General features: G+C 37.2%; 1 protein-coding gene across 3 annotated transcripts in view; it reads right to left on the reverse strand.

The window, feature by feature from the left end:
• USP9X (ubiquitin specific peptidase 9 X-linked) overlaps positions 1-11,080 on the reverse strand; it is a 149,238-nt gene that overhangs the window by 81,850 nt on the left and 56,308 nt on the right. For all 3 annotated transcript variants that reach the window (XM_025205045.1, XM_006015646.3, XM_025205048.1), the window contains exons 14-16: positions 9,753-9,886; positions 3,654-3,741; positions 695-1,037 (exon numbers count right to left, since the gene is read on the reverse strand). In XM_025205045.1, the coding sequence (XP_025060830.1) occupies positions 695-1,037; positions 3,654-3,741; positions 9,753-9,886 (565 nt within the window). The remainder of the gene's footprint in view (positions 1-694; positions 1,038-3,653; positions 3,742-9,752; positions 9,887-11,080) is intronic.

The raw sequence follows: 11,080 nt of genomic DNA on the forward strand, positions 1-11,080 counted from the left end.
GTTGGACATCACTGCATGACTGTAATAAGTAACATTGTATCAAACGCATAAAGGATTGGATCTGTAGCACAGAGCATAAACCCAAAAAATTAGGGCACGAGCAATCAGTTCGTCCAGAAATGAAAAAATAGTGCAGGTATACAGCACTGGAATTAATTATGAGCACATTTTTAAGATCTCAAGATTAAGGTTCACATGCTTTGCCGGTAAATTCAAGGAGTAAAACTGTTTTTCTCCCATAGATACTACTAATTATTAATAAAAATGAAGATATCGTAAAACAACCCTTAATGGGGGAGGGTCACAAATGAATAATTAAGCTATGCATGCCAATAGGGACTTTAAAAAAAGTGTATATCTGGGATCATTTTTATGGCAAAAATCACAAATCTCAGAGATGCATACATCACAACAATACAGTTTTTTTTATAAGCAATTATTTTATAAAGTCATTTTCTTTCTCTGTCAAATCTAGAGTTCAGGTTTCAGCCTATAAAATCATGAATCTGCAGTGTGAAAGGAAAGCAGCACTTCCTTCCACTTGCTACATTTTGTTTATAGATGAGATTTTAGCTTTTAAAAAAAAAAAAGCAGTTGATATATGTTCAGTTACACATTCTTAAAAATAAGAAAAGGATTAAATAAAAATGGACCAGTTAATTTAAAAAAAAAAAAAAATTCCCAGTGAACTTACCCTCCAAAGGTAGTCTAATCCTATTAATTCCAAATCATCCATCATATAGGCTCGTCTCTTTGCTACTAATTTCCCTTCTCGACAGTTCACAGCTTTGAAGAAACGTTCAAAACATTTCATTCCATTTTCTGTTAATAGGGAAGGATCCAGCTGAAGCACATTATTTTCAAAGAAGTCCTTATTAATGTCAGGGTCTAAGTCTGGTTCATCCCCCATTAGTTTGGAATACCATTTAAAACAGGCTTCACGATCACAAAGATAAACTGCATTTTCAGCTAAACACTTCCATATTTGCTTCGCCTGAGGGGCACAGAGCCACAGCTGACCATCCTTCAATAAAAATCTTAAGCAAAACAAAGAGACAAATATTAATTGCTTAATTGACATCTTAAAGTTTTAGAGATACCAGAGTTTCAAATCAGTAACAAAGTACAATAAAAGAACAATTAATATGCATTTTATGCCGCATGTGCAATACAATATTAGAACTGACCCTAAAAACTTTCAGTCACATGACCTGTCCTCATTCACTGTCCCACTGTCTAAACTGAAAAAAAAAAAAATGCACTCTTGGATTCTCATATAAGGAAACTAAACTATACTAGAATGCATCACCCGCAGAATACCAAACATGATTTGTACCTTTAAAGCACATTTAATTAAAACCATTACAGGCAACCCCCACTTAAGCCCGTTTCACTTAGCACTATTTCGCTATAACGCTCATTTGAAATTGATACCTGATTTCACTTGCCACTCAGAGAGTTTCATTATAACGCTCGCGATTGCCATATTAGGTCATTAAAAACAACTGCAGTCGCCATCTTGGGTTGTCAAATACTTTCCGTTTCGCTTAACGCTCGTTTTTTCAGAAACCAATTAAAAGCTCTGAGTGGGGTTGCCTGGACTTTGAAAGTAACGCAAATTCAAGTTCTCTTTCCTAATTATTCAGTCACACAACCTATTACTTTGCTGCTGCTTCTTCTCTCATATCCTTTATTTCCCCCTCTACACATGATTAATGTAGTGGAGCCACACAACTGATCTATCATTGATGCTTGCCAGGTCCTCATCCTGGGTGCACAGGTGTGCAGCACATGTGAGGAAGTGGTCAGCAGTCTGTGGTGCATCACCACACACACATATTGGACTGTCCTTTAAGCCAATTTTATAGTGTGGCATTAAAGTGTCCAGCTCCAGAGTGAATCCTGTTTAGTTAATCCATAAGTTGCAAGGGAGCTCATACCTGGTTGGATAGGGTGTTGGTTTGCTTACGAAGAGCAATCTACCTATCATTTCAACCTATCATTTTGCTGAATTAGCCGAACACATAATAGCCCACTATATTTTGAGGATCAGACAGTGAAATTACATATAACAATGGACTGATCCATTGGAATGAATTGGAGGTCAAAACTGGAGGAGCAGAAAAGGACTTAGGTGTTTCTAGTGTACATCAAACCCACAAAATCAAGAAAAACACTAAATATATCTTCGAATCACAGAAGTAACCTCTGAGAAGTTTAACTTTACAGCATATTTGTCTTACAAGTAGTATTGGGGTTATCTTTAAGAGTTTCAGAATTGTTTGCAATAGGCTCTACTCTTCAAGACTCAGAATCCCATTACTGCAAATGACAGATTTGATGTTTTCTGTTTAAAATGTTGTACTTTTACAAGGCTTGTTATACATTTTCTTATATTCATAACTAAAACCAAATAATCTCCAAATCCCAGTTTTAAGAGAAACTGTACAACCATTAAAATATGAAACAAACTATAATTCTTTAAAGAGAAGTAAGCAACTGTTAGCCTTCTATCCTGCAAAACAGTCATTTAGTTTAATTCTAAAACAGTTTTGAGTGAAATCTGAAGGAAATCTACATGAGAATAGGTTAAACACAAAAATAATATAGTTCAGTTGAAGAACACATGAAAGATAAGATGCAATATATCCCTTGAACATAAACAAATACAACTGAGTGGGGAAAAATGTAAAAAAGTATTATATGACCCAACTAACAACTTGACAAGTTTCATGTTATTCTGCAACAAGATATTAAATATTCTTTTTTTTTTTAAACCCTTCTCTTTCTTTTGTTCAGCTGCTAGTTTTTTTCCTAAGGAGTCCAAACTTGATCATATTTATGTAACCTCCTTAAGGTTTACTTCTCCCATAGTGTTCACAGTAAGTTAATCTTTTTTAAACTTTGGAGCATTAACATGCAAATATTCTAATATTATAAAAACCTAAATCTGTCAATCTGTCTGTAATGCTTTATTCGCACTCTGACTGACTGACTGAAACAGCCAATCAGGGCACTCCAAGCATGAGGGAGCACCGCCATGATTTTGAAGCCGCAGCAAGGACTGGCCAGAGCACTGCTGGCCTTGGCTCCCCAACCCTGGTCCCTGCAAGAGGCAAAACAGTGGCAGCATTGGGCATTAGGTTGCGGCACTCTATCCCAGACCGCCCCCTACCCCCTTGTCATTCTTGACGGGGAATTGGCTAGTACCTAAATAATCACAAGTTTACTATTTTATCATGCTGCCACAATTTGTTGTACCACATTAATATTAATGCAAGATCTTAAACTCCATATTGGTGTAATTTATAGGCCCATCAGTTTAAGTTAGTGAAATTCTGAATATGCACAGGGTTGTAAGACTGTAAATTCCTTGGGGAAAGCATTCTCTCCCTGTGGTTTCAGTGCATCTCCTAATGCAAGCTTGGGCATTCCAATAATACTGCATCCCTCTCCAATCCCAGGAATCACAATATTTTACTTCAATTTTAGCATCCTGATCTGCTGGAAATAAATACCAACCCCATCCAGTATGCTGAGATTATACAAGTGAAAACTTTTTAACACACATTTCTTTCCATCTCAAATGTTTAAAATCGTTATGCATTTGTTTGCTTTTTAGAGGAAGTAATTTAAGCTACTTAAAAACTAACCGTAGGAAGTTAAGTCGCTCTTGTACTTCTTGTACATGACTGTATCTGCTTCCTGGTCTTACAGTTTGTGGATCATATTCTCCATGCTCTGCAAATTTAAGAACCTTTATTAAACAATACACACAAAAAAAATACTTCAGCTATGCTGCCCTACAGAAAACCAAAAATTCTAGTGAAAATGAATTAATCAATAATCAGTGTTAGCACAACCTTCAGAGATCTGGTAATAATAAAATGTGTTAAATTAAACAACAATACTGTCAAAAGCATGCTTAGCCCACAATTTTATCCACGAACTTTAACTTTGTTTGAAGATATTCTTTTTTGTCTTTCATTATGAAGAGAGAATTAAAATATTCAAGAATCCTGGCTTCTGATGACTCATACAACTACACTGGAAGCAGATAAAGCACTCCCAATGTACTGTTTATACTGTTCACATATTACCAAAGTTGAAGCCTTAACATGGGGAAAGTTTTTTTTGCAGAATCAAATCAGTTTTAAAAGCAATTTTCTTTAAAGATCAACTACATACTGGAGATACCAATTGGACCAATATTTTTAAACTACAAATTTGATATTGGACTGTGTGTTTTGGGTGTGGGGTGAGAAGGAAGTATACAAGATCACTTTATCTATTTACTTACAGTTATATATACTAACACCTTTGAGACAGGCCAGGTCAGTTCTTTTCAGACTGACAATATTTTTACAAGAACTACCAAAGCAGAATCAGTATTTCTAATTCCAAATAAAGATTTTTTAAAAATTGTAATATTAGTACCTGGCACTAGGTATACATTTTCAAGAACATACATAAGGCAGTTAATATGATACCTTTTACTCATCCAAACAAATGTATATGTTGTGCTATACCAACTGTCTTATTAGATGGACACACCATATAATTGTTTACTTCAGCAAGCATATATGCTACAAATTGCAGCTACAATACATCATGATTTTGTGAAAGAAATGGAACAGGAAGAAAGATTGAACTTTAGTGTCAGACCTAAAAATTCCATAGTTTACAAGCCTGAAGTAGGATGAAACTCTTTTGGGCAGAAACAGCACTTCCATTTTAAATCCCCAATTCCACTTGTCTCTATTAAAGTTGCCTTTTGGACTGATCCCCCATCCTTCATCTCATCCCAGAAATGAAAGATTACACCAAATCTCCATAAAACGTTCCTGCCATTCCAATTATATTACCCCCCAAAATAGAAAACATTTAAGTGTCATGTAGCAATTTATTCTCCAAAAGCATTTAGGTATTTTATTCACCATGAGCACAGCTCATTCTTTCCTTAGAACGATAAAAAATAAGGTTACTGCATTTTTAAAAGGTAGTAAAACTGAAAGATGTTAGCATAAGAATAATTGACAAACAGGGACAAACTATCCAACTCCACACAGGCCAACTAGTTCCCCCATACACACATGCTTCTTCTTTAAGGTCCCAGGGCACTCTGAGCCCAAAATCAGGGAGCCTTATGTTCATGGTTATCTTGTACATTCTACACCTCTCCTTACCTTAGTTTTTCTACTTCGCATTCAGATCATTACAATTGTGCTCCTATACATTTTATCATTTGTCTTTTCTTGAGAAACTCCTCTTGTAAGCCAGAAGGGCTATTTATTAAAGGTAGTTCTCCATGTCCTTTAAGTCTGATTCTGCTTCATTCCACCTTAATTTTTTGCCTCTTCCCTTTCTAATTTATATCCCTTCTTTAGCCCTGCTTCTTGTGCTCCACAGCTCATCTATGATGCAGCAGTGCAGACACAACTCTGCCAGGAAAAGCTTAATTGTCCACCCAACCTAAAAGCAGTGAACTTTACAGCCTTGGTTGATCTATAAAATGTCTGGATATAAGGCAGTCTGCTTGAGGGGTTGGATAAAACCAGAATCCATAATATTCCATGGACCAGTAAGTATCAAGTACAGAACAGAAGAAAGTGTCAAGGAATGAGCAAGTTAAATACAAGTGTACTTTAATTAAAGTGAAGATGAAACAAATTCTAGTCAGCTACGCAGTAAAATCCTGAAAATAAATACAAGAAACCTAGCAAATACGTTCAAAATGAAACACAACAGCAATAATAGACTCTAGAGGCAAATCAAGTATATCCTTAGTTGCAGAACCTCAAAAGGCATCCATATCATAAATAAAAAAGAAGAAAGAAGGCAGGAAGTAAATCAATATGTTTAAAAGAGATCTGAGTTAGTTCTGTACATGCTAACTCTAAAACAGGAAGCAGTACTGCTATTTTGGCACTGTAGGTGGGCCAATTATCTCTGTTCAAAAACCAGGGTCATTTAACCTAACCACAGCATAACAGTAAAGGTATCAACATGCATATTTGGAGGCATTTTGGAAGGGGAATATTTAAAAAAAATAAATTAATTAAATAAATTGAATAAATAAATTAAAGTAAATAAAAGCAGCTGTTACATTGTTACATGCACACATGTAAAAAGATACAAACATAGTAAAGCTGCTCCAACCTTAAAAGTACCAGGATGGAGCAGTTTTGCTACACTTGAATCATTCCCAGTTTTAAACATCAGAATGTAACAGCTACTGCTCAAAAAGTGTGTCCATACCCTATGGCTACAGAAAACCGTCGCCATTCACGGGGGATACGTTCTTGTATCCCCCGTGAATGGTGAAATCTGCGAATAAGGCACTGCGTTCATGAATGTTGTTTGCGTTCATGAACGCCGTGCCCCTGGTGGCTGGGTTTGGGGCACAGCTGCTCTGGTGGCAGCGGGAGCCCGGCGGCAGCAAGCACCGGGCTCCCAAGGAGCTCCTTTAAGTGTATTTAGGTTGCGGGTTCAGCATTCGTGAATATTTGAAACCGCGAATGCCAAACCCTCAAATAGCGAGGGTTTCCTGTACTATTCTGCATTCACAGAAGGTAGTGGGCATAGAGCAATATAAAGTCAAAAGCTACGGACAGACATTACACGTAAACCGGTTTAAGTGATCAGAAACTGGTTTAAACCTGCAACAGAACAGATGTTCAGTGCACATAAACCAGTTTGAAAATGGCTGAAACCGGATTGAGATAAACCTGGTTGAATGTAGTATCAGACTTAACTGAATTGGCTCAAACTGGTTTATGCAATGACTGTCCCCAACCCTTTGCTGGTTTAAGCTAAACCAGACACCCCCAGCATCCCGGTACGTTCTCTGGGCGGGGCAGGGCTCTCTGCTCCACAGCAGGGCTGGCCCCTCTGCTCTGCTCCCTGATTGGAGCTCCGACACAGACTTGCAGGCACAGCAAGGTCTGTTGGCTTCCCCGTGTCCCCCTTCCCCCACTCACTGCTTAAGCAAAGATCCCTTCCTCCTCTCTCCCACAGCACAGACTGTAGCCAGCATGTGGTATGCTAGCTAATGCTGTGTAAGGGAAATAGGAGCGTGTCCACTTAGGGCTTTTTGGAAGTCATCAACAGCTCAGATGGTAATGTCCCTGCATTCCTTCCTTTGGAAAAGGCAGACAAGGTTCTTTGGGTAAATCCGATATCTTTTATTAGACCAACTAAATGGTTGGAAAAATTTTTCTTAGCAAGCTTTTGGGTTTAAAACCCTTTTGTCAGGCTGAGGAAGTATCTGCAGTTGGTGTGTGCTCCTCCAGGATGGAATGAATAGTCAAGAAGCCAGACAGAGGCTGGTATGCATTTTCCTTTGGAAAAAGCCGTTTAAGAAGAGCTTATAATGAGCGAGGCTGTTTTCTGATGGGGTGTTAAATGCTGATAACAGAGCTGATAAATACTCTTTTATCAAGGGGGGGACCCCTCCCTAATCACAGTGTCCTGCCGGGGCCTAGCCACACCCCCACCTCAGCTCAGCACTGCAAGGGAAGGGAGGGCTCCACTCACACCCCCTGGCTTCTAGCCAGAGCCACTGCAGGCATGTGCCTGTATTTTTGGGATGTCTGTCTGGTTACAAACTGATTTAGCCTAGCCAGGTTACACAAACTTGCAAAGACTGAATCAATTCAGGCTCAGTCTTTTTGAACATCTGTCCCAAGCCTTAGGGTTCAGAGAGGATACCAAGCAAAGGAAGGAAGTACTTCTGAACAGTTAGGGTTACTGTTACATTTCACATTAGTTTTAAAGTAGTTTTCACTGTATTTCTTTGTCCCATGCCAATTTGCTATTACAGCAGCCCTCTCTGGCCTGCTCAGTCTCTTCAGCTCAGCTTCATTCTGTGGCTCCCTATCTTACCTCTCACCTCTCTCCTCCTGCACTGAACATTTAACCAACTTACTTCCCCCTTTTTCCTTCCACTCACTTTATCCCCTCTTTAATAAATCTAAGCAAGTCTTGCTACCACCTTAAAACACACTGAACTAATGTGATAATTGCTCCCACCATATTTTCTCTGTTTGCATGTTCTACCCTTTCCCCTCTTCCAGCATCTGTCTATTTGGATTGCAAGCTCTTTTCAAAATGGAATAAGTAGCCTCCTCAGTTGGTACTTAGACACTGCTGTGACTTACATGGTTAATAAGGCAGAAATTAGGGCAGAAAGGCATCTTAGAAACTAATGGGTATCATTCTACCCTACCTTTTGCCTGAATTGAGTAAAATGGCTAGTCACCTCTCTACAGTTATTTACAAATGTTGGCATCAAGATCACTAACTTCTACAGCACCTTGGTAGAACAGAAAGAAATCATCACAGCAGCTTCATATGAAGTGAATAATCTCTGTATGTTATTAAATTAAATATAATTTATGCTTTTCCCCCCCACGTTTACAGTTATTTTTCTGAAGACATTCACCTTATCAAACTTTACCTAAATGGTAGAAGCTGGGGCTTTTGGCACATGAACTAAAGGTAGACATTTGAAAATTTCAGATAAATAAGCCAACTCTTTCTGCTAAAATAAATCAGCAGCACAACAGATAATATTGATAAAACATCTTTTTGTTTTAGAATTAAAGACTCACTGAAATTAACGGGTGTCTTCATACCTCATTTATTTTTCTGTCTGTGGACTAAATAAGTCCAGTTCCCTCAGCCTCTCCTCAGAAGTCAAGAGCTGCAGTTCCCTAACCATTTCTCTTTGATTTAACCCACTGCTGTGCTGCTGACAACCAATTCAACACAAATCTCTTCAATTTTAAATACACCACCCTCCCTTACGGTCTATTGTATACTTCTATATAGATGCACACAAAGCCTCACTTCACCTTTCTGGACAAGACCAAGCTTTAGGAGTACTGCAACCCTAAATAGTATTAATTTTGATAAAGACAAGAGTAACTTAAAACTGGGTGATATAATGAAAGTGCCATCTCTCCATCTCCACATTAGCGAAAATCACTGTTCCAGCTATATCACTAGATGAAAAACATAGAAGAATAACAAAGAAATGTTATGAAAATGGGCGAAGTTAAACAGCTTTGCACAGTAGCAGGTACTCCTTTAAAAAAAAAATCTCTTTTGATGGTAGAGAGTATACCCAATGACAGAATTAAGGTTGCCTGTGAAGTTTGAATAAGTATACTTTTAACAGTTTTATTATGCAATCCCCTAAGTATTTCTTTGTCAACAAAAGAAGAGAGGTTAAAACAAAACAAAACACAAAACATACCCTGCCAATTTCAAATCCTTATCACAGACTTTAAAGGTAGCAGACCTCAAAAATACTGCAAGAATTTTATAAAAAGTGCTAAGTAACCTGAATACAGGGGTTAAAATTAACTCAGTCAATAACAAATTGTGAGATTTGTTCAAAACTATAAAATGAGAAGGTATCTAAGATTTTTAACAAAAAATAGCATTCATAAATAAAGTAGGAAATACGAGGTTTATCTTCAAACTGGATAACATGAAAGCAATGGGACTGCCTGCTTCCAAACGAACTGAAGAACACACACTACCTTTCATATTTCCAATTAAATAACATGGTCCATTTTAAATTTAAACTTGTTTTGACCAAAGCTACCCTGAGTAGGCTACCAATATAACAAGCTTTAAAGTTCAACAAACGTTCTACATTTTACCCTAGAGGATTCAAAGCAAACAACTCCATTTTTACTCCAAATTATCAAATGCTTAACTTGTGACAAATCCATAGAACTTACCTTTAGCATACTGTCTCATGCTTTCCATATACGCAGAAAGATTTTCTGCAACCAGAGTAACTAGGGCATGATTGTGCTGAAGTTGATTGATTAAATCATGGCGGTAAAACACATGTGGACTTCGCTGAGTTTGGCTGCATTTAAAATACAAATGTTGTAAGAATGCAGAAATATTTTGCATCTAAGTAAGTGTTCAGAAAACATGATTAAAATGTTCTATCCTGTGAATTTTCAATTTCTATGAATGATTTAACAAACAAAATAAAGCCTGATTTATTATTCTCCCTCTCTCAAAGAAGGTACACAAAAGTCATCATTAAAAACAGTTAAGTAAGAAAGACTGAATAGTTGCATCAGGACTGAGTAAAAAAAAAAAAAAAATAGAACTGTTCATCTCCATGTTATGAGCTGGTAAAAGACTGCACAACCAGCAGAATGCAAGAGTAGAAAAAAATGAAGGTCCTTTCTTTCCGTGAAGCTGAAGACTCTTACTCCAAAGGAAGCAGAATATTAAAACAAGTATCAATGAGGCAGCAGATTTGAAAGGCAGATGATATATGCTGCTTTTGTTTTTTTAAGCCTAGTTATCACACTCATTTTCACTTTTTTGCTTTAATTTATGTAATTTGACAAAGCAAAAGAGAACACAATCCTGAATAGCATATACTCTAAAATTTAAAAAGCAGAACTAGAGATGAGGGTAAGGTTATACACAAGTAACTGAGGTGGTTGATGATGAATGGTCAAACCCGAATAATATAAAAGGTTTTTTGTTTTTAAATGAGATAAAATAAAAATCTTCTGAATCACCCTATAATCCTGCCAATACTTTGTAAAGAAAGATTAATGGGAAATCTGACTGAGGAACAGCTAGTGGTCTTGTACATCAGCTCAAGAAGGGCTATTCAACAGAGGTATTCATGAAACCACAGAGGAACTTGTAGGAGACTCACATAGCAATATAGAAAAGGGATGGAGGGAGGGAACAGGTTAAGCCAAGACCAGAGCAGATGAGTATAGAGGGATGAAAATATGTAGGAATCCATCCACATAAGGACCATCTTCTCTGCTCTCAGTTTAAGACATTTTCCTATTCTATTCCATCTCTATCCATCCTCCTTGTTGTGAAGTAACCTTCAGAATAAAATATACAGGACTAGAGAAATTAAACACAATTCCCTTGGAACATCTCTGTTTAACTGATACTTTATGTAGGCAACTTCAAACCAATATACTTGTCTGGAAAGGATAACATTTAAATTATAACACTGGAGACTTGAAAAGTTGGTGTCCATGTAACCTAGAACCACATATAAATAATAAATACA

This window comes from Alligator sinensis, unplaced genomic scaffold (assembly GCF_000455745.1).
Source record: "Alligator sinensis unplaced genomic scaffold, ASM45574v1 scaffold243_1, whole genome shotgun sequence".
In the NCBI taxonomy this organism is placed as follows: domain Eukaryota; kingdom Metazoa; phylum Chordata; order Crocodylia; family Alligatoridae; genus Alligator; species Alligator sinensis.